This window comes from Pseudophryne corroboree, chromosome 5 (genome assembly GCF_028390025.1).
Source record: "Pseudophryne corroboree isolate aPseCor3 chromosome 5, aPseCor3.hap2, whole genome shotgun sequence".
In the NCBI taxonomy this organism is placed as follows: domain Eukaryota; kingdom Metazoa; phylum Chordata; class Amphibia; order Anura; family Myobatrachidae; genus Pseudophryne; species Pseudophryne corroboree.
Genome location: NC_086448.1, coordinates 255,057,507 through 255,081,322, shown reverse-complemented (window position 1 = coordinate 255,081,322; position 23,816 = coordinate 255,057,507). Strand labels below are relative to the sequence as shown.

Here is a 23,816-nt window from a genome sequence, read left to right as displayed (position 1 = left end):
GTCTACTCAGGAGCCACCCTAGGCTGCGTTCACTAATCTACTGGGTACTCTGGTAGAACGCCTTACGCCCCCTATGGTACCACCTGTACCACTACAGCCACATATTGTCCCTATGGTCAATCCGCCTTGGGCGGAAAATTTATCTAACCAGCTGCCACAATTAAATTAGACCTTGGTTAGACAGATTTCCACCCCAGGTCACTCCCGTGCTAAGCGGGCTACTTTCTTCGCACAGTCCGCATACCTCTCTCATGTTTCATCTGAAGAGGAGGGGGAGCATACGGTCCTGTCAGACACTGAATCTGGTGTTACTGATGAGGATTCTCCCTTGCAGATTGATGGTTGCTATTAAACAAATCCTACAAATCTCTGATGATGAGGATTCCACTACTATGGCAAAGAAAACTGATGTGTTTAAAAGGCAGAAAGTGGTTAAAACTCTGTTACCCCATTCTGACCATTTAGTGGACATCAGACGGGAACCCTGGTCTAGTCCAGGGAAGAAATTCCCTCTGCTTAAGCGGGCCTTGACTCTCACTATCCTCTACCTGCAGAGTTATGTAACAAGTGGGAAAATCCACCACTGGTGGAGTCTCACGTCACCCGCCTTGTGTTGTCATCCACTCTGCCTGTCCCCACTGTCACCTCACTGCAGGAAACGACAGATAAGTGTGTGGAGGGATGCCTGAAGTCTATTTACTCCCTTACAGGATCTGAGCCCACTATTGCTGTCTCCTGGGCTGCAAAAGGTTTTGAAGCGTGGGTTCAGGCATTAGAAGATGAGCTGCATGAGGATATTTCTGACAAGGCCAGACAATACCTTGCTCACATTACCACCGCCGCCTATTACATTCTGCAGGCGTTCTCTGAGGCGGGTATGTTGACAGCCAAGGCATCGACTACGTCTGTCCTGGCTCGCCGTTTTCTGTGGTTGAGCTCATGGAAAGTGGACCTAGGTTTCAAAAAGACCTTGGAGGCACTTCCCTTCCCTAGGGACATTTTGTTTGGGGAAGACCTGAATAAAATTGTGTCTTGAGTTAGCAGCTGCTAAGACTGCTTTTCTCCCAAATACTAATCCATCTGCACAGAAGGCAAAAGGTACAACTTTTTGTTCCTTTCGGCCTCAAGGGAAGCGAAAGATGAGGCATACCCGAGGCAGTCTCGTGCTCCCAAAACCACAAAGCCCAAGGCCAAACAATCCAGGGCAACTCGTCAGCCTGCTTTCAAACAAGACAAGCCTGCTGCATGACAGGACGGGCCTCCCCCTGGGGGACCCCAGGGTGGGGGGCCAACTTCTACAGTTCTCCCAGGTCTGATTAAAGACCACTTCAGACGAATGGGTGCTGGAAGTTGTCTCTCACGGGTACGCAGTCTCTTTCAAGAGACATCCCCCTCTCCAGTTTTGCACTACGGTTCTACCTTCGGGTCCGTTAAAGTCGCAAGCTCTGCAAAAGGTTGTAAGTTCCCTCCTGAATACAGGAGTGGTAGTGCCCAGTACTTCTGTCCCACAGAGGCAAAGGCCCATACTCAACCTCAAATCCCTGAACAAGTTTGTGAGTGTGCCCATGTTTCATATGGAAACCCTGCGCTCAATTGTACTGGCTATGGAACCCGGAGACTATATGGTATCCCTGGATATACAGGATGCATACCTGCATATACCTATTGTTATGTATCACCAGCAGTTTCTGCGGTTTGCTATTGGCAACCTACATTATCAATTCCAGGCTCTACCATTTGGATTGGCCACGGCTCCTCGGATCTTCAACAAGATAATGGCTGTTATGGTGGTCTATCTCCGTCGCCAGGGGGTCAGAATCCTGCCGTATCTTGACGACCTGCTGATTTTGACAAATTCCCATGATGTCCTCCTCCAGTCATCTGCAAATGACAGTAAACTTCCTGCAAGCACACGGGTTGTTTATCAGTTGGAAAAAGTCCTCGCTGGTCCCAGCTCAGAGCATGGTGCACCAGGGGGGCACTTCTGGGCGCACACAGTCAAAGGCTGTTTCTGTCTCCAGAAAAGGTGCTGAAGCTTCAGGACAGGATAAGATGCTTCCTTTCTCGCCCCAGAGTGTCGATACACTCGGCGATGCAAGTACTTGGCCTGATGGTGTCCGCATTCTACATGGTAGAGTACGCTCAATTTCTTTCCCGCCCATTACAGAGGTTAATCCTTTCCAAATGGGACGGCCAACCGCATTGGATCAGATCTCAGATGATCACTTTAACTCCGGAGGTTTGTCTGTTGCTGACCTGGTGACTACAGGACCATCTATTAAACAGGGGCCGTCCCTTCTGGAAGCTCGACTGGGTCCTGCTGACAACGGACGCCAGTCTCGGGGGATGGGGTGTGGTGTTGGAGCAATACTTATTATAGGTTTGCTGGACCAAGGAGGAATCACTCCTCCCAATAAGCATTCTGGAGTTGAGGGCGGTATTCAATGCACCATCTCTCGCCCTGCCTTTGGTACAGAACAGACCTGTTCAAGTATGGTCAGACAACGCCACCGTGGTGGCATACATAAATTATCAAGGCAGCACTCGAAGCCGCATGGCAATGGTGGAATTGTCAAAAATCCTTTGTTGGGTGGAACGCCATCTGCCAGCCATATCGGCAGTGGTCATTCCATGTGTCCTAAACTGGGAAGCGGACTTCCTCATTCGCCAGGACGTGCACACCGTAGAGTGTAATCTTCATCCGGAAGTCTTTAAACTCCTAGTGGACAGATGGGGCCTACCGGACGTAGACCTCATGTTGTCTCGACACAATCACAATGTACCGATCTTTGGATCAAGGACAAGAGATCCCCAAGCAGTGTTCGTGGATGCACTGGCGATTCCATGGGACTTTCGGCTGCCCTACATATTCCCTCCAGTGTCACTCCTGCCCAGGGTACTACGGAAGTTCAAACAAGGAGGAATACTGCTTCTAGTCGCTCCAGCGTGGCCTCGAAGGAATTGGTTCTCAGACCTGCAGGGTCTATCGACAGAGCGACCCCTTATACTTCTGCAGTGCCTGGACCTTCTCGTACAGGGCCCTTGTCTTTACCCAGACCCGGCCAGACTGGCTTTGACGGTGTGGCTCTTGAAGCATCACTCCTGAGGGCCACAGGATTTTCCGAGGCGGTTATTCAGACTGTTGAAAGCCCGCAAACCGGCATCTGCCCAGATTTATTACAGAGTCTGGAATTCTTACTTCACCTGGTGTGCTGATAAGAATTAGGATGCATATCAATTCAGAACATCCAGAATCCTGGCATTTCTGCAACGAGGCCTTGACAGACCTGCAGGGTCTATCGACAGAGCGACCCCTTATACTTCTGCAGTGCCTGGACCTTCTCGTACAGGGCCCTTGTCTTTACCCAGACCCGGCCAGACTGGCTTTGACGGTGTGGCTCTTGAAGCATCACTCCTGAGGGCCACAGGATTTTCCGAGGCGGTTATTCAGACTGTTGAAAGCCCGCAAACCGGCATCTGCCCAGATTTATTACAGAGTCTGGAATTCTTACTTCACCTGGTGTGCTGATAAGAATTAGGATGCATATCAATTCAGAACATCCAGAATCCTGGCATTTCTGCAACGAGGCCTTGACCTAGGTCTTCGTCTGGCCACCATCAAGGTTCACATATCTGCCTTATTAGTATGGTTTCAGAGAAAATTGCATCTATACCTGATGTTCACTCAGGGCGTACTTAGGAGTCAGTCTCCCTATGTCCCTACTGTGGCTCCATGGGATTTAACGGTTGTACTGAAGGCCCTGCAAGAGTCTCCATTTGAACCTCTTGAGTTTGCAGACCTAAAATAGGTCACGGCCAAGGTTTTGTTTTTGCTGATACTAAGTGGGTATTGGACTTAGGCGCTTTGTCCGGTCTTCCACCCTATTTGATTTTTCACAGTGACCGGGCAGTTCTACTAACTTGACCGGGTTATTTGCCTAAGGTGGTGTCCTCCTTTTCACCTTAACCAAGAGATTGTGGTTCAGGCTTTTATCTCTTCAGACTTGTCTTCCAAAGAGCGTTCTTTGGATGTAGTAAGGCTCTCCGTATTTATGTGGAGAGGACTGCCTCTATCAGGAGGTCAGATTCCCTTTTTGTACTATTTGGTTTCCACAAACGTGGCTGGCCTGCGAATAAGCAAACTTTGGCCACATGGATTAGAATGATGATTGCACAAGCTTACGCGCAGGCTGGATTTCCAGCGTTTTCTTCTATTAAAGCCCATTCTACTCGGTCTATTGGACCTTCTTGGGTGGCCCGATGTGACGCGTCTGCAGAACAATTGTGCACAGCGGCTACGTGGTCCTCCGTGAATGCGTTTATTAGGTTCTATGCCTTTGATACTAATGCCTCCCAGGATGCTTCCTTTGGACGCCAGGTTCTCATACCCGCTAAAGCGCGTCCCCTCTCTTAAGGAACTGCTTTAGGACATCCCAGATGTTTTCCTGTGGAAACAAATGTACCCTGCTGCAGAATAGGAGAGTTATGTTAGACTTACCATTGTTAACTCTTTCTGCAAGGTACATTGGTTCCACAGGACGCCCACCCTTACGCACCTAGCTTCTATGGGTTTGTATGGCATTAGCTGCTGGTACCTTCTCGTGTAGTGAGAATGTGGTTCTAGGTGAGTAACATCTGCCTTCTCTCTTGCCTGCTCCTGCATTTGACTGGTTAACGAAACTGAGCTGGAAGCGGAGTTTATAGAGGAGGCCACAATACATCCTGGAACAGCCTAAAGCTTTAGCCTGTTGGTGCCTCTGGATCAAGATCCACACTACACCCCGATGTTTTCCTGTGGAACCAATGTACTTCGCAGAAAGAGTGTTAACAATGGTACGTCTACCATAACGTTTCCTTTTTTCAAACACAGCCTGTAACATGACAGCAGCTGATTGGCTAGTACTTTATCTTTCTCCAAGGCTAAGTACATCTCCCTCATAAACACTTGTGACAGTTTGGGGAAAATTACATGATGATCCTAAGGAGTGTGTCATACCAGGGACAGGGTTACAGATTTCCAATTCAGCTGCAGGACCCAGTGAGTTTAGCTGTCATTGCTGCTGTCATCTGTGTTATAATTTGGTGATCTCTGCTGTCTTCTTTTTGGTAGCAGCTACCACTAAGCATCATGGGTAATAACTAAACTGACCAGCAGCGGCTGCTTACCTGTCTGGCACGGGGGTCTGTCTGCTTGCTCCCTGTCCTCTCGTTGATTGATGGCTGACATCATCTGGAGGTGGGGCTTAAGTCTGGCGCGGATGGGGCTTAACCCTGGCATCGCTAAGAATTGCTGACTTCTACAGACCGCATTGGCTGCAGCCTGTAGAGGCTAGAAAGGGCTGACGTATTAGCAAGGGAGTGGCTTCCCATGGGATATGCTCTCTCTGCTATTGCAATCCAGACTGACAGTCCCAGGGGGTTTAAACGCCTTCCACTGAGTCTGCCTGTCTGGCTGTGATTAGCAGGGAGCGCTTCCTGTGGGAAGTCACTACCACTGCTAGTTAGCCCCTTCAGGTGGTAGATTTTACGGAGTGCAGCCCCTAGGTATAATCCGCCACTGAACTTGACTATTTGCAGCAATGAGCATGGTACTAAAGATACACACGAGGCTACACATGGAGAGATAATCAAGAGTACAGTATGAAATCAGAACCAGCAGATGAAGGATGAGCACTGATGATGGCTGAAAGACCATTTCTGTTTTAAGACCGCTACAGTTACTGGTTCATATTTCTTGTCTCTGTCTTTTGCTCTCTCTCCTCATTCCAAACACAGCTGGCATCTACACTGACGCCAGTATTACTAGTGTAGGCTGATAATGATGCTGACTACCCATAGCCAGATGCCAATACATACCAGCAACTACAGTTGACTTTCTGCCTTATGTGTCACGTATTCCCCACACCTCTTAGATTGGGGTAATTTTAGCCTTTTGTTTAAGGTTATTTTGTATAAATCGTTTGTGTTATGATCCACTCAATGTACAGTGTATTATGTAACTGCTTCAAACATAAAAGATCATAGTAAGGTCTCGTTATGGAACCCCTAGCCGCAAGGATACGTGCCAATGCGGACATTGCTGGGGTACGAATTGGCCCAACTGAGCATAAAATTGCGCTCTATGCAGATGATGTCCTGATATCCCTGGGACAACCGGCCCAGTCTCTGCACCCTCTTTTGACCGAAATAGACCTCTATTCCAAATTTTCCGGTTATAAAAATCAATCCCGACAAAACTGAAGTACTTGATTTCTATGTTCCGGGCCCAACTAAACTAGCTCTCAAAGTTTCCTTCCTGTTCGCCTGGCATAAACGTAAACTTAAATACCTAGGTATCTATCTCACCCATCGACATCACCAACTCTTTCAGGCTAACTTCCCCCGAGTTCTGGACCAGGTCAAATCAGACCTGCTCTCGTGGTCTTCTTTGTTTATATCATGGATCTGACGAATTAACTCAGTGAAGATGAATGTGCTCCCTAGGCTCCTTTATCTTTTCCAAACACTCCCAATCTTCATCCCCTCCTATGTATTTAAATTTTTAAGATTTCAGTCATCTTGTTTTATTTGGGCTAACAAGCGTCCTCGGAACTGCCTACGACTGTTACAGCGCCCGAGCCTTGGTGGAGGTCTGGGTATTCCCGACTTTAGAAGTTACAGTATTATATCGCATCGCAATTGGCTCACTGCGTACAATGGTGTAACCCTGGGGCACGGAAGGTCTGGATTGACATTGAGGCAGCTGAACTGGGGCTTTCCTCTCTCTCCTCCCTTCTGTGGATCCCAAGGTCCAACCGACCCAAAATTGTAGCCTCCCACCCGATCATATCTCGCTCCTTATCTATCTGGGACTCTGCACACAAAAAATACAGATTAGCCTCCACTCCATCTCTGATTGTGCCTCTTCTACATAACCCTCCTTTTCCTCCAGGGATGCACAAGACGTCGTTCCTTCCATGGAGGAACAGGGGCATAATGTTTCTTAATGATATCTCCGCAAACGCATATTTTCCCCAATTCTCTCAAATTCAAGAGGATATATCTGTTCCCACTAAACATTTTTTTTTCAGTTCCTCCAAATCGGACATTTTCACTCTACTATACACCCGATTATTACCAAACGGCCCCTGACCACTTTCGAGGCAGTGTGCCTTAGACGTTCTTCCACTAGAGGCCTGATATCTCTCATATACACATTACTTACTGAAGAAATATTCCCCCCCCCCATCCTACCTCCTACGAGACAGCTTGGGAAACAGACTTTCACACTACCCTAACTGAAGACGAGTGGTCGGAGATCTGGGCCCAGCGGCCTCTAGTTCTATATGCGTTAAGATTAAAGAGAATACATACAAATTGCTTTACAGATGGTATTACGTCCCCTCTAGATTTTGTAAAATGTATCCTGGCTCTTCCGATAGGTGATGGAGGGGTTGCGATACCGAAGGTTCTTTCATACACATATGGTGGTCTTGCCCTAAAATAGTCACTCTATGGAAGGATGTCATCGCCTACATAACGACTTTTTCTGCTGCGGGCTCCACAAGGAAAGACATAGGGGTGTAGAGTAGGATCTTTATCCGAGGCACCAACAGGCTCAAAAGCTTTGACTGTTCCCAGAATGCACAGCGCCGCCTCCTCTATAACCCCGCCTCCCTGCACAGGAGCTCAGTTTTGTAGTTGGTGCCGCAGATAGCAGGCACATAACAGAGGGGCTGCTCTGGGCTGCCCTAAGAAGAGCTTTTTGAGAAGAAAAGTGAAGACTTCAAGGGCTGCAGCAGTGTGTACCGGTCTAGTGACATTTACTGCTGCAGCTACATCTCTCCCCAGCGGCGCTGTACACTCCCGAGCCCTGGTTGCCGGGTAACTACAGCAGGAGGCTCCGGTTTTCTTCTAAAGTCAGGCACACACGACGGGGGCTCTCCGGGATCGCGTGGCCACGCTTCGGGAGGTGGTGAGTGGGTCCTGCTCGCGGGACACGTACTTTATCGCGATCCGGCGCGGTCAGTGGGAGGTGGGCCGCGCACGCTGGCGGTGGACACTGTGGCAGTACAGGCGATCCCACTAGATCACCAGGGCATGTGTGCAGGTCAGATTTTCCCTTAAAACCGTTTTACTAGTAGCCCACAGTACCCGGTGGTTCTGCCAGCAGGGGGATAAGGCTTAGACCTGGAGCCCCTCCCCCAGCCCCAGGGCGCCATTTCCAGCAAATGTTCCCGCCCTGGAGCTTCATATCTGTCTCTCCCTCACTCCCTGTCAGTGTTTGGGCACCATTTCTCTCAGCTACACTGTTCCTGGGACTGCTTGGGCAAATCCTCCTGGGTAAAGCCGCCTGGTTGTCAGCGCTGTGAATTTACATGACACTTAAGTATTCTACATGTCCATTAGACAGTGTTGGTTAAGGAAAAGTGCATTTAGTTAGGGTTCTCTGGTACAAGTACCCTGTGATATACATCCAGTTCTTACTGTGCAGTGTTATATCTATTGACTACATAGCTATATAAGCTGGTCCAGTGCAGTATTATTGTTAGTAATAACCTCTGCATTGTTTAACTGTGACTATATGTGTGTGCATTAGCTTGCTGAGTGGTTTCCATTTCGTGTCTCTCACTCAACTTGCTATCCCTGTATTCTATAACCTGAGGGGGCTTGGTGCGTCAGGTTTTATAATTACATAGGATTTTCACAAGATATACTCTAATACGTATTTTTCTCTGTAATTTTAGTCACCATATCTCTCCTGTATCTCTGCTTGTGCTGACTACACTGCGCAGGGGTTTGGGTAAGAGGTATTCTGCTGCTGCCAATTGTACTGTGTTACCTGATACTGCAAGTTATATCATGTCTGCTTCTGAAGGTAACGGTTCTGGGGCTGAACACACTGCCGGTGTTGCTGACGCCACAGATCACTATGAGGAGACTACAGCAGCTGTGGGCTCTGGTTCTGGGGGCTCCTTGCCCCCCAGTGGGACTGTGCCAATGGGGTTACACAATGACCCACCGTGGGCTACTTTCTCCACGCTTCTACATACGCTAGTTACTAAACTAACACCCCCTATGGGACCTCCTATGCCGGTGCAGCCGTATGTGGTCTCCGCAGCTAACCCGCCGTGGGCGGATAATTTATCTGCTCAATTGAAGTTGAACCAGTCCTTGACTAATAAAAAGTCTGACTCTCGCTCGCCTAAGACCAAGGGGTCCTCTAAGCGAGCTCTTATATCCTCACAATCCACTGCTGTCACTGACACCTCGTCTGATGAAGATGGCACTTACACTGACCCCACAGAGTCTGACACAGATACTGCTGATGGGGAGGGTAGTTCACTTGTGGATGTTCCTGATCTTTTGGAGGCTATTAAGTTGATTCTACAGATCACGGATGACCCTGAGCCATCCATCCCTCCTAAGAAACTAGATAGGTTCAAGCGTCAGAAGGTGGTTAAACATGTTTTACCTCACTCTGACCACCTAGTGGATATACGTCCGGAACCCTGGGGAAACCCGGGTAAGAAGTTTGTGCCTCAAAAGAAGATGCTGGCTCGCTATCCCCTCGCGCCAGAGCTGTCTAAAAATTGGGAAACGCCTCCTCCAGTGGACTCGCATGTGGCTAGGATGGTGGTTTCCTCAGCTCTACCTGTCACTACCGTCACGTCTCTGAAAGAGCCTACGGATAAACGTGTGGAGGGTTGTCTGAAAGCGATTTACACCCTCACGGGTGCTGCACAAAGGCCCACTATTGCAGCAAAATGGGCTGCAGAAGCTATTGAAGCATGGGCCCTAGAGTTAGAAGCTGAAATCTCTTCTGACCATGCTAGACAATGCTTGTCATATATTGTCACAGCTTCTCACTATATTAAAGAGGCGGCTTCTGATGCCGGTATTCTAGCAGCCAAGGCCTCTACTACGTCAGTCCTGGCTCGCCGGATATTGTTGCTGAGATCCTGGTCTGTGGATCTGGACTCTAGAAAACCCTGGAGGTACTCCCTTTCAAGGGAGATATTCTGTTTGGGGAAGACTTAAATAAGATAGTGGCTGACTTGGCTACTGCCAAAACTGCCTGTCTGCCAAGTACCGCTCCTTCTGTGTCGAAGGCTAAAGGTACTTCCTTTCGTCCTTCAGGTAAAGCAAAAGGTCAGGCGTACAACAAGCAGGCCCGCACTTCCAAACCTGGTAATTCGAAGCCCAAAAAAGCCTGGGCCGCCCGTCAGCCAGCTTCCAAGACCGATAAGCCTGCCGCATGATGGGGCGGGCCTCCCCCTGGGGGATCCCAGAGTGGGGGGCCGGCTTCTAGGGTATACCCAGGCATGGTTGAAGACCACTTCAGATGCCTGGGTACGGGAAGTAGTCACTCGAGGTTACGCCATAGCCTTCAAAAACCGCCCCCATCATCGATTTTGCCGGACAGACGTTTGGACCAGGCAAAGGCAAACACTCTACATTCAGTGGTACAGACACTACTGGATACAGGAGTCGTAGTACAGGTGCCTCTTGCTCAGAGGGTCCGGGGGTAATATTCTCCGCTGTTTCTGGTCCCGAAACCGAATGGGTCATCCCGACCCATTCTCAACCTCAAGGCATTGAACAGGTTTGTGAAAGTTTCCAAATTCCGTATGGAAACCTTTTGCTCTATAGTTCTGGCCTTGGAACCTGGGGACTACATGGTCTCCCTGTACATACAGGATGCTTACCTGCATATTCCTATAGCAGTGTCACATCAGCAATACCTGAGGTTTGCAATTGGCAACCTCCATTACCAGTTTTGGGCGTTACCTTTGGTTTAACTACGGTTCCGCGTGTCTTCACCAAAGTCATGGCGGTGATGACGGTGGTGCTCCGCCGTCAAGGGATCAGGATACTGCCGTATCTGGACGATTTTGTTAATCCTGGCAAATTCCCCAGAAATTCTCCTATGTCATCTGGATATGACTGTTTGGTTTCTACAAGCCCACGGGTGGCTCATCAACTGGAAGAAATCCTCCCTGGTCCCTGCCCAGAGCATGGTGCACCTGGGAGCGCTATTGGACACTCACAACCAGCAGTTGTTCTTTTCTCAGGAGAAAGTCCTGAAGCTTCAGGACAGGATTCGTTGCTTCCTTTCTCGTCCGCAAGTGTCGATACATTCGGCGATGCAGGTGCTAGGCCTCATGGTGTCAGCATTCGACATGGTGGAGTATGCTCAATTTCATTCTCGCACCCTCCAGAGGCTGATTCTAGCCAAGTGGGATGGCCTGCCTCACCGGATCAGGTCTCGTATGATCTCATTGACTCCGGAGGTCCGTCTGTCGCTGCACTGGTGGCTCCAGGACCAACGATTGTGCAGGGGGCCGTCCCTTCTGGATATCCGACTGGGTCCTGTTGATGACAGATGCCAGTCTCAGAGGTTGGGGAGCGGTACTGGAGCAACACTCCCTTTAGGGTCGGTGGACCAAGGAGGAATCTCTCCTCTCGATCAACATTCTGGAATTGCGGGTAGTCTTCAATGCGTTGAACCTGGCCCAGCATTTAATTCAGGACCGTCCTGTTGAAGTAAAGTCGGACAACGCCACCACAGTGGCTTACATAAATCATCAAGGCGGCACTTGAAGCCGTTTGGCAATGAAGGAAGTCTCACGGATTCTACATTGGGCGGAACGCCATCTACCGGCCATATCGGCAATATTCATTCCGGGAGTCCTGAATTGGGGAGCGGACTTTCTCAGTCGTCAGGACGTACATGCCGGCGAGTGGGGCCTCCATCCAGAAGTGTTTCAACTCCTAGTGGAAAAGTGGGGCCTTCCAGACTTAGATCTGATGGCGTCTCGACACAATCACAAGGTTCCGGTCTTCGGAGCAAGGACAAGGGATCCTCAAGCAGCATTCGTGGATGCGCTGGCGGTGCCGTGGAGGTTTCGGCTGCCGTACGTGTTCCCTCCGGTGTCACTCCTGCCCAGGGTAATTCGGAAGTTCAAGCAAGGTCTTTAGAAAGGGAAAATGGGGGAAAGGGGGTGTCTTCTGCGTAAACGTTATACCTCTTTACGTTCACAATATAATAATCACTATGGATAAGTTTTTGAGCAAGTTAGAGGAACTATTATTCATAAATTATGCATAACAATATGGTAACCGTTTTGAAGGGGATTTAAGTGCGGCAAGCAGCCGCGGATATCTTTAGCCTTAACCCCTGGTCTCAACCATTATTGAACTTGATAGCAAGGACTAATCAGCATTAAGGAATGGACCTAAATCATAAATAGAGGCTGTAATAATTGATTATTCAGAGGTCACTACTAACTGCGTCATGCTGCATGCTTTGCCCAGACCCGTAAAATAGTTTTGATCTTGTTGCCTATAGAATAATTAACAGCACATGCACGAGGGTCTTATGTCAACAAAAGTCCATTAAAGCAACCTTCAATATATGGATGTTTTTGCTTATTAGTCTTATAGGAAGATAGTTTTCTCCCCATAATTGAGCTGTTGAATAGTTTTCTTAAATTGTGAACCTTTATTTATGATATTTGATATACACAAAAGGATTAATTACGTCCTATTAATATCAGGGCTCATAGCTCACCTCCTGACATTTATGCCATATTCGATTATTCACCCCTATCATTAGTGCTACACTTGCTGCTGTTTATTCTACACGGAGCTCATAGCAGTTAATAACAATTTGCATAATTCTAGTGGAAAATTAAAATAAAAATGAGTGAAATTAGATGTTTAGCACAGTGAATCAGTTTTTAACAAACACTCTGTACACGATTTATTCACTTCATATTACACAATTTATTTACGTTTTCACACATGTTTCTCATTTGCTGGGCAATTTTTTATTGAATAATAAAAGTTATATTTTAATAAATTACATATATCCTCTTTCTTCTTAGTGCGCCAACAAAGAGACAATCTTTCTCTGTCCAACCTTGCTCGGAAGTTCAAGCAAGAAAGAGGAATTCTGCTTCTCATAGCTCCAGCGTGGCCCAAACGGCACTGGTTCTCAGACCTGCAGGGCCTATCTACAGAGCGTCCAATTCTACTTCCACAATGCCCAGACCTCCTCGTTCAGGGCCCCTGTGTCTACCAGGACCTAGCCCGGCTGTCTTTGACGGTGTGGCTCTTGAAGCTTCCGTCTTGAGGGCTAAAGGGTTTTCTGAGGCGGTCATTCAAACTATGTTGCGGGCCCGGAAACCGGCATCTGCTCTGATTTACTATAGGGTCTGACATTCTTTGATTGGTGCGCATCTAACGATTATGACGCTTCCAAGTTTAGTATAGCCAAGTTGTTGGCCTTTCTTCAGCAGGGCCTGGACTTAGGCCTCCGTCTGACCTCCCTCAAGGTTCTAATATCTGCCTTGTCGGTGTGGTTTCAGAGAAAGATTGCGACCTTACCTGATGTGCATACCTTCACTCAGGGTGTGTTGCATATCCAACCTTGGGACTTGTCGGTGGTTTTGGAGGCATTACAAGAGTCTCCGTTTGAACCTCTTGGTTCAGCTGATCTTAAGTGGCTTTCCCTTAAGGTGGTGTTTCTGCTGGCTATTGCTTCAGCTAGAAGAGTGTCGGATTTGGGTGCCTTGTCTTGTAGTTCACCATATCTGATATTTCACCATGACCGGGCGGTTCTTAGGACTCGTTCCGGTTATTTGCCTAAGGTGGTTTCTTCGTTCCACCTTAATCAGGAGATTGTGCTTCCGGCCCTTGTCTCTCCTGATCTGTCTCCCAAAGAGCGGCCTTTGGGTGTGGTACGGGCTTTCCGTATCTATGTGAAGAGAACTGTTTCTATTAGGATATCTGATTCTCTCTTTGTTTGGATTTCACAAACGGGGCTGGCCTGCTCACAAGCAAACTTTGGCCTGATGGATTAGAATGGTGATTGCACATGCTTTTGTGAGGGCTGGTCTATCAGCTCCTGCTCACATTATGGCCCATTCTACTAGGTCTGTTGTACCTTCTTGGGCGGCCCGCCGTGGTGCGACCCTTGAACAGTTGTGGAAGGCGGCTACGTGGTCCTCAGTGAACACGTTCATAAGGTTCTATGCCTTCGATACTGCCGCTTCCCAGGATGCTTCCTTTGGACGCCGGGTTCTTGTGCCCGCTACAGTGCGTCCCCTCCCATAAGGAACTGCTTTAGGACATCCCCTATGTCTTTCCTTGTGGAGCCCAGTGTACCCCGCAGCAGAAAACGAGTTTTATGGTAAGAACTTACCTTTGTTAAAACTCATTCTGCGAGGTACACTGGGCTCCACAAGGCGCCCACCCTGACGCACTTAGCTTCTTTGGGTTGGTATGGCATTAGCCGCTGACACTTCTCCTGTCGTGAGAGTGTGGTGTATGTGGCTACTAACCGTTGTCTCTTTTCCTGCTACTGCATTGGGCTGGTTAACTAAAAACTGAGCTCCTGTGCATGGAGGCGGGGTTATGGAGGAGGCGGCGCTGTGCATTCTGGGAACAGTCAAAGCTTTTGAACCTGTTGGTGCCTCGGATCAAGATCCTACTCTACACCCCTATGTCTTTCCTTGTGGAGGCCAGTGTACCTCGCAGAAAGAGTTTTAGCAAAGGTAAGTTCTTACCATAAAACTCGTTATTACAACTACCCACTCCGTACGACCCTAAGTTTTTTTTCTTTTGCCATTGTGTGTCCCAACTTTGTCCAGACACCAAAACCAATTGATGCGTCATGTGGTCTCTGCGACCACCTGCCAAATTGCAATGGACTGGAAACGTACAGATGCTCCCTCCATTCACTCTATATTAGCTCATATTTGGTATGTGTACCGCATGGAATATATGACTAGCATCATTAATAACTCCTCCAAAAAATGTAATTCCGTATGGTCCCCATTGATTTCCCCCCAGCGAGTAGCCTCCCCATTCGCTCTCTGATATGCTGTCCTGTTTTCAGGTCACACCAATTATTATTTTACTTTCTCACGGAGGATCCACCATTTCTATCTTTTCTCCTCCTCCCTTCTCTATTCCTCTTTTCCTGGCCACCTTCTTTGTTTCTCTTAACCGCCACCTTGTTTTTACTCTACCCTCTTATTTTCTCTCCTCTTTTTTTTTCTTTTTCTCACTCTTTCCTTTTCTCCTTAAACTGTTAAAACGGATCATGTTCATTACACTGTCTACATTGTCCTTTCTGACTTTATGCTCTCGATTGTATGTCTCTCGATATTGACAGCTTTGTTATTGTATTGTGTTCTAATCCCCCTAATAAACAAATTATTTAAATAAAAAGAAAAAAAAGATCATAGTAAGGTACCCACATCTACTGATCACGCTAAGGTATGATTAGTGATTTGATTGCACACATTTTTTTTTATTTAGCTTTGTGGAAATCGTGGAGGGCAAGTTATGGGGGAAAGCGACAAAGTGAACAAAGCTTATGGTGCCTTTCGTGAGATTTGTATTGAGCGAGACATTCTGAAAAAGAAACTGATAGCTATGGTAACTATTACAAAACAATCTACAAATAATACAAAAACTTTCTAATTGAAAGACTTGTGTGAACATACAAATGATTGTCATTCAGCTTTTATGTGACCAAGCATATGCCACCCTCTAGAACACTAGATTCCTAATTTTAAACTTTATGGGCTTTTTTTTTTTCTTGTGGGGGGGTGCGATTGTATGTGTATATGTTAGATTGATTTTCTCTTACATCCTAGAGGATGCTGGGGTCCACATTTAGTACCATGGGGTATAGACTGGTCCACCAGGAGCCATTGGCACTTTAAGAGTTTGAGAGTGTGGGCTGGCTCCTCCCTCTATGCCCCTCCTACCAGACTCTGTTTAGAAAATTTGCCCGGAGGAGCCAGTCACAGCTAGGGGAGCTCTCCAGAGTTTCTCTAGTAAAGTTTATTTTAGAGTTTATTATTTTACAGGGAGGCTGCTGGCAGCAGCCTCCCTGCTTCGTGGGACTAAGGGGGGGGAAAGGAGTAGTGTCCGCCCTGCGGGGTCTGGAGCCACTATCTCCGCTGACAGGACACTGAGCGCCTCAGAGGATAGATCGTCCCCCCCCCCCCCCCCACAGGGGATCGCTCACCCCAGCCGCCACCCCCTTACAGAGCTGAAGATCAGTGGCGAGTGAGTAACCGACCCCTTAGCAAGCGGGGGGGTGCTGTGAAGATGGCGGCAACAGTGTAGGAGCGCAGTATTAACTGCGCTCCGGAGGCTCAGCGGTACATAGTGTGAGGGGCGCCCTGAGCCAGCGCCTACACCCTACACTGGTCACACAGCCTGTCAGGGTCCCGGGATCTCAGCCAGCATAAATCCTCAGGCCAGTATAATCCTAGGAAGAGCGAGAAGACAGCACCATTTTGGGGGCGGAGCTTCTCAGAGTGGACCCAGCAGCATTCAGCGCCAGTTTCCTGCCTGCACAGTGCTGTCCAGGAAGAGCAAGTCCCTCGACAGCAACTCCAGCTATCTACCATGGTACCAGGGGGTTGTAGAAGGGGGGGGGCTGCAAAATTACTGTGTAACCTATTAAGGTGCACAGTCATTGCTGATAGGGGGTCTCACTTTATATTAAAAGCGCTGTGTGTGGGTTGGCTCCAATCTCTGTGTCTCTCTTGCCATTCTTGGGGGTGAAACTCTGTCTGTCCTCCCCTGTGTGTGTGGAGTGTCTGTGGTCTCCATTAAGCAATGTCCAGTTACTCTGTGTCATATGCTGCAGAGGATATGTCCTCTCAGGATAATCCCATTCCATGTAATCAGGATTGCACTGGTTTAGCACAGATTCCAGCAAGGGTGCCTAAGTGGTTATCCTCTATCAAATCTATGATTTCTCAGATTTCAAACAGGGTTGCACAAAATGAATCTACAACTCAGGCTCTACAGAACTCTATGGCAGTCTGGCCCAGTTCTGGTACATCAGGGCTCCCCGCTGTATATTCACATAAACGTGCTCTTGCACAGATCCTGCAGGATGATACCGATTCTGATACTACAGACGGTGACTGGGATGTGTTGCGGGGGGCAGCATCTCTTGCAAAAGGGGTGCAGTTGATGATAGAGGCTATTAGGGATGTGTTGAATATTGCTGATACAACACCCGAGCTGGTTGAGGAGGCTTACTTCACTGAAAATAATAAAGCCTCGCTTACCTTTCCTGCGTCAAAGGAATTAAATGCTATTTTTGAAAAGGCTTGGGAAAACCCGGATAAAAAATTCCAGATACCTAAAAGGGTTCTGGTAGCGTTTCCTTTCACGGTAGAGGATAGGAAAAAATGGGAAAACCTGCCTATTGTTGATGCGTCAGTATCCAGACTCTCCAAAAAAGGTGGTTTTACCTGTTCCAGGATCTACCGCCGTGAAACAGCCGGCTGATTTGTAAAATTTATAGTACGCTCAAATCTATGTACACGGCTTCTGGGGCAATACTATGTCCCACTATTGACAGTGCTTGGATTGCCAACGCTATAGTAAAGTGGTCAGGCACGTTACTTGAGGACTTGGATACTATGGAAAAAGGTAAAAAACAAAGAAGCGCTGTCATTGAAAGTATTATACAATTTATTAAAAATATATATATATGATAATCACAAAAATAAAACCTGGTATCCTGTAATTTGATAACACAGCATATATAGTATAGCAAGCATCAATACTTATTAGTAGCAGCAAATGATGGACATATTAACAAAATCCCCTAAAACGATATAACCACCTGTGCTTCAGATGGTAATATAGCACTTGTAATTTAAAAAAGGGCTCCTTGCTGGGAGCTCCACATGTGGGTTAATTAGACGTATAGGCTCATAAGATGATTTTATGGATTTAAAAGTCCATCCGTGGTGTAAATATAAACAGTTCACCTTTGTTTTGTCCACTTTATAATATCTGCTCCCAATACTTATTCCGTATTTTAGAAAAGGCTTTTTACGGGTGATTTTAATTAGCACAATTCCGTGCACAGCACAATGACATTTAAGCATGGAACGCTATTTCTCTATCGTCCTAGTGGATGCTGGGGTTCCTGAAAGGACCATGGGGAATAGCGGCTCCGCAGGAGACAGGGCACAAAAAGTAAAGCTTTTCCGATCAGGTGGTGTGCACTGGCTCCTCCCCCTATGACCCTCCTCCAGACTCCAGTTAGATTTTTGTGCCCGGCCGAGAAGGGTGCAATCTAGGTGGCTCTCCTAAAGAGCTGCTTAGAGAAAGTTTAGCTAGGTTTTTTATGTTACAGTGATTCCTGCTGGCAACAGGATCACTGCAGCGAGGGACTGAGGGGAGAAGGAGTCAACTCACCTGCGTGCAGGATGGATTGGCTTCTTGGCTACTGGACATCAAGCTCCAGAGGGACGATCACAGGTACAGCCTGGATGGTCACCGGAGCCGCGCCGCCGGCCCCCTTGCAGATGCTGAAGACAGAAGAGGTCCAGAATCGGCGGCTGAAGACTCCTGCAGTCTTCTAAAGGTAGCGCACAGCACTGCAGCTGTGCGCCATTTTCCTCTCAGCACACTTCACACGGCAGTCACTGAGGGTGCAGGGCGCTGGGAGGGGGGCGCCCTGGGAGGCAAAATGAGTACCTATAAAGGCTAAAAATACCTCACATATAGCCCTAGAGGCTATATGGAGATATTTAACCCCTGCCTGATTTCTCAAAATAGCGGGAGACGAGCCCGCCGGAAAAGGGGCGGGGCCTATCTCCTCAGCACACGGCGCCATTTCCTCTCACAGCTCCGCTGGTCAGGACGGCTCCCAGGTCTCTCCCCTGCACTGCACTACAGAAACAGGGTAAAACAGAGAGGGGGGGCAAATTTATGGCGATATTTTTATATAACAAAGCAGCTATAGGGGAGCACTTATTATAAGGCTATCCCTGATATATATATAGCGCTTTTGGTGTGTGCTGGCAAACTCTCCCTCTGTCTCCCCAAAGGGCTAGTGGGTCCTGTCTTCATTAGGAGCATTCCCTGTGTGTCTGCTGTGTGTCGGTACGTGTGTGTCGACATGTATGAGGACGATATTGGTGTGGAGGCGGAGCAATTGCCAAATATGGGGATGTCACCTCCTAGGGGGTCGACACCAGAATGGATGCCTTTATTTATGGAACTACGGGATAGTGTCAACACGCTAAAGCAGTCGTTTGACGACATGAGACGGCCGGACAATCAATTAGTGCCTGTCCAGGCGACTCAAACACCGTCAGGGGCTGTGAAACGCCCTTTGCCTCAGTCGGTCGACACAGACCCAGACACAGGCGATGACTCCAGTGGTGACGGTGACGAATCAACCGTATTTTCCAGTAGGGCCACACGTTATATGATTTTGGCAATGAAGGAGGCGTTACATTTAGCTGATACTACAGGTACCACTAAACAGGGTATTATGTGGGGTATGAAAAAACTACCTATAGTTTTTCCTGAATCAGAAGAACTAAATGACGTGTGTAATGAAGCGTGGGTTGCCCCTGATAAAAAGCTGATAATTTCAAAGAAATTATTGGCATTATACCCTTTCCCGCCAGAGGTTAGGGAGCGCTGGGAAACACCTCCTAGGGTGGACAAGGCGCTAACACGCTTATCTAAACAAGTGGCGTTACCCTCTCCTGAGACGGCCGCACTTAAAGATCCATCAGATAGGAGGATGGAAAATATCCAAAAAAGTATATACACACATGCAGGTGTTATACTACGACCAGCTGTAGCAACTGCCTGGATGGGCAGTGCGGGGGTAGTTTGGTCAGAATCCCTGATTGAAAATATTGATACCCTGGACAGGGACAATATTCTACTGTCGTTAGAACAAATAAAGGATGCATTTCTTTATATGCGTGATGCACAGAGGGATATATGCACACTGGCATCACGGGTAAGTGCTATGTCCATTTCGGCCAGAAGAGCTTTATGGACGCGACAGTGGACAGGCGATGCGGATTCAAAACGGCATATGGAAGTTTTGCCGTATAAGGGGGAGGAGTTATTTGGAGTCGGTCTATCAGATTTGGTGGCCACGGCTACAGCCGGGAAATCCACCTTTCTACCTCAAGTCACTCCCCAACAGAAAAAGGCACCGACTTTTCAACCGCAGACCTTTCGTTCCTTTAAAAATAAGAGAGCAAAGGGCTATTCATATTTGCCACGAGGCAAAGGTCGAGGGAAGAGACAGCAACACGCAGCTCCTTCCCAGGATCAGAAGCCCTCCCCGGCTTCTACAAAAGCCTCAGCATGACGCTGGGGCTTCTCAAGCGGACTCGGGGACGGTGGGCGGTCGTCTCAAAAATTACAGCGCGCAGTGGGCTCACTCGCAAGTAGATCCCTGGATCCTGCAGATAATATCTCAGGGATACAGGTTGGAATTAGAGACAGATCCACCTCGCCGTTTCCTGAGGTCTGCTTTACCAACGTCCCCCTCCGAAAGGGAGACGGTGTTGGAAGCCATTCACAAGCTGTACTCTCAGCAGGTGATAGTCAAGGTACCTCTTCTGCAACAAGGGAAGGGGTATTATTCCACTCTTTTTGTGGTACCGAAGCCGGATGGCTCGGTAAGGCCTATTCTAAATCTGAAGTCCTTGAACCTGTACATAAAGAAGTTCAAGTTCAAAATGGAGTCACTCAGAGCAGTGATAGCGAACCTGGAAGAGGGGAACTTTATGGTATCCTTGGACATCAAGGATGCGTATCTCCACGTTCCAATTTACCCCTCACACCAGGGGTACCTCAGGTTCGTTGTACAAAACTGTCACTATCAGTTTCAGACGCTGCCGTTCGGATTGTCCACGGCACCTCGGATCTTTACAAAGGTAATGGCCGAGATGATGATTCTTCTTCGAAGAAAAGGCGTATTAATTATCCCATACTTGGACGATCTCCTAATAAGGGCGAGGTCCAGAGAACAGCTAGAGATGGGATTAGCACTGTCTCAAGAAGTGCTAAAACAGCACGGGTGGATTCTGAATATTCCAAAATCCCAGTTAATGCCGACAACTCGTCTGCTGTTCCTAGGGATGATTCTGGACACGGTTCAGAAAAAGGTTTTTCTCCCGGAGGAAAAAGCCAAGGAGTTATCCGAGCTTGTCAGGAACCTCCTAAAACCAGGAAAGGTGTCTGTACATCAATGCACAAGAGTCCTGGGAAAAATGGTGGCTTCTTACGAAGCGATTCCATTCGGCAGATTCCACGCAAGAATTTTCCAAAGGGATCTGTTGGACAAATGGTCAGGGTCGCATCTTCAGATGCACCTACGGATAACCCTGTCTCCAAGGACAAGGGTGTCTCTTCTGTGGTGGTTGCAGAGTGCTCATCTATTGGAGGGCCGCAGATTCGGCATACAGGATTGGATCCTGGTGACCACGGACGCCAGCCTGAGAGGCTGGGGAGCAGTCACACAAGGAAGAAACTTCCAGGGAGTATGGACGAGCCTGGAAACGTCTCTTCACATAAACATTCTGGAACTAAGAGCAATATACAATGCTCTAAACCAGGCAGAACCTCTGCTTCAGGGAAAACCGGTATTGATCCAGTCGGACAACATCACGGCAGTCGCCCATGTGAACAGACAGGGCGGCACAAGAAGCAGGAGGGCAATGGCAGAAGCTGCAAGGATTCTTCGCTGGGCAGAGAATCATGTGATAGCACTGTCAGCAGTGTTCATCCCGGGAGTGGACAACTGGGAAGCAGACTTCCTCAGCAGACACGATCTTCACCCGGGAGAGTGGGGACTTCATCCAGAAGTCTTCCACATGCTGGTAACCCGTTGGGAAAGACCAATGGTGGACATGATGGCGTCTCGCCTCAACAAAAAACTGGACAGGTATTGCGCCAGGTCAAGAGATCCGCAGGCAATAGCTGTGGACGCGCTGGTAACGCCTTGGGTGTACCAGTCGGTGTATGTGTTTCCTCCTCTGCCTCTCATACCAAAAGTATTGAGAATTATACGGCAAAGAGGCGTAAGAACGATACTAGTGGTTCCGGATTGGCCAAGGAGGACTTGGTACCCGGAACTTCAAGAGATGATCACGGAAGATCCGTGGCCTCTACCTCTAAGGAGGGACTTGCTTCAGCAGGGTCCCTGTCTGTTTCAAGACTTACCGCGGCTGCGTTTGACGGCATGGCGGTTGAACGCCGGATCCTAAAGGAAAGAGGCATGCCGGAAGAAGTCATTCCTACTTTGATTAAAGCAAGGAAGGAAGTAACCGTGCAACATTATCACCGAATTTGGCGAAAATATGTTGCGTGGTGCGAAGATCGGAGTGCTCCGACGGAGGAATTTCAACTGGGTCGATTCCTACATTTCCTGCAATCAGGATTGTCAATGGGTCTCAAATTGGGATCTATTAAGGTTCAAATTTCGGCCCTGTCGATTTTCTTTCAAAAAGAATTGGTTTCAGTCCCTGAAGTCCAGACCTTTGTTAAGGGGGTGCTGCATATACAGCCTCCTGTGGTGCCTCCAGTGGCACCGTGGGATCTAAATGTGGTTTTGGACTTCCTAAAATCTCATTGGTTTGAACCACTAAAAAAGGTGGATTTGAAATATCTCACATGGAAAGTGACCATGCTTCTAGCCCTGGCTTCTGCCAGGAGAGTGTCAGAATTGGCAGCTTTATCTTACAAAAGCCCATATCTGATTTTCCATTCGGACAGGGCAGAACTGCGAACTCGTCCGCATTTTCTCCCTAAGGTGGTGTCAGCATTTCATCTGAACCAGCCTATTGTAGTGCCTGCGGCTACAAGTGACTTGGAGGACTCCAAGTTACTGGACGTTGTCAGAGCATTAAAAATATATATTGCAAGGACAGCTGGAGTCAGAAAATCTGACTCGTTGTTTATATTGTATGCACCCAACAAGATGGGTGCTCCTGCGTCTAAGCAGACGATTGCTCGTTGGATCTGTAGCACAATCCAACTTGCACATTCTGTGGCAGGCTTGCCACAGCCTAAATCTGTAAAGGCCCACTCCACAAGGAAGGTGGGCTCATCTTGGGCGGCTGCCCGAGGGGTCTCGGCATTACAACTTTGCCGAGCAGCTACGTGGTCAGGGGAGAACACGTTTGTAAAATTTTACAAATTTGATACTCTGGCTAAGGAGGACCTGGAGTTCTCTCATTCGGTGCTGCAGAGTCATCCGCACTCTCCCGCCCGTTTGGGAGCTTTGGTATAATCCCCATGGTCCTTTCAGGAACCCCAGCATCCACTAGGACGATAGAGAAAATAAGATTTTACTTACCGATAAATCTATTTCTCGGAGTCCGTAGTGGATGCTGGGCGCCCATCCCAAGTGCGGATTATCTGCATAAGTTGTACATAGTTATTGTTAACTAATTCGGGTTATTGTTAAAGGAAGCCATCTTTCAGAGGCTCCGCTGTTATCATACTGTTAACTGGGTTTAGATCACAAGTTGTACGGTGTGATTGGTGTGGCTGGTATGAGTCTTACCCGGGATTCAAAATCCTCCCTTATTGTGTACGCTCGTCCGGGCACAGTACCTAACTGGAGTCTGGAGGAGGGTCATAGGGGGAGGAGCCAGTGCACACCACCTGATCGGAAAAGCTTTACTTTTTGTGCCCTGTCTCCTGCGGAGCCGCTATTCCCCATGGTCCTTTCAGGAACCCCAGCATCCACTACGGACTCCGAGAAATAGATTTATCGGTAAGTAAAATCTTATTTTTGACAGTCTCGTATTGTGCTTACCCCAGCCTCTGCTGATTGCAATTATTCGGTATTTCCTTTGAAAATGTTGGGCGCCGGCTGCCCACGCCGCTTGACTGCGGCACCGAAGGGATGAAATAAAGCAGAATGTATTGGTGAACTGAACGCTCGGAACCGCTCACTTGCAGTGATATAGCGGGAGCCGTCAGAGACGTGCCTGTAGCTGGAGCCGTTCGAAGAC

At 48.2% G+C, this 23,816-nt stretch overlaps 1 protein-coding gene across 2 annotated transcripts in view; it reads left to right on the top strand.

Annotated features, from left to right (window-relative positions):
* AZI2 (5-azacytidine induced 2) overlaps window positions 1–23,816 on the top strand; it is a 197,451-nt gene that overhangs the window by 59,087 nt on the left and 114,548 nt on the right. The window contains exon 3 of one of the 2 annotated variants that reach the window (XM_063922274.1): window positions 15,310–15,429. The exons of the other annotated variant lie outside the window; for it this stretch is intronic. Coding sequence (XP_063778344.1) covers window positions 15,310–15,429 — 120 coding nt within the window. The remainder of the gene's footprint in view (window positions 1–15,309; window positions 15,430–23,816) is intronic. 2 annotated transcript variants of the gene reach the window in all.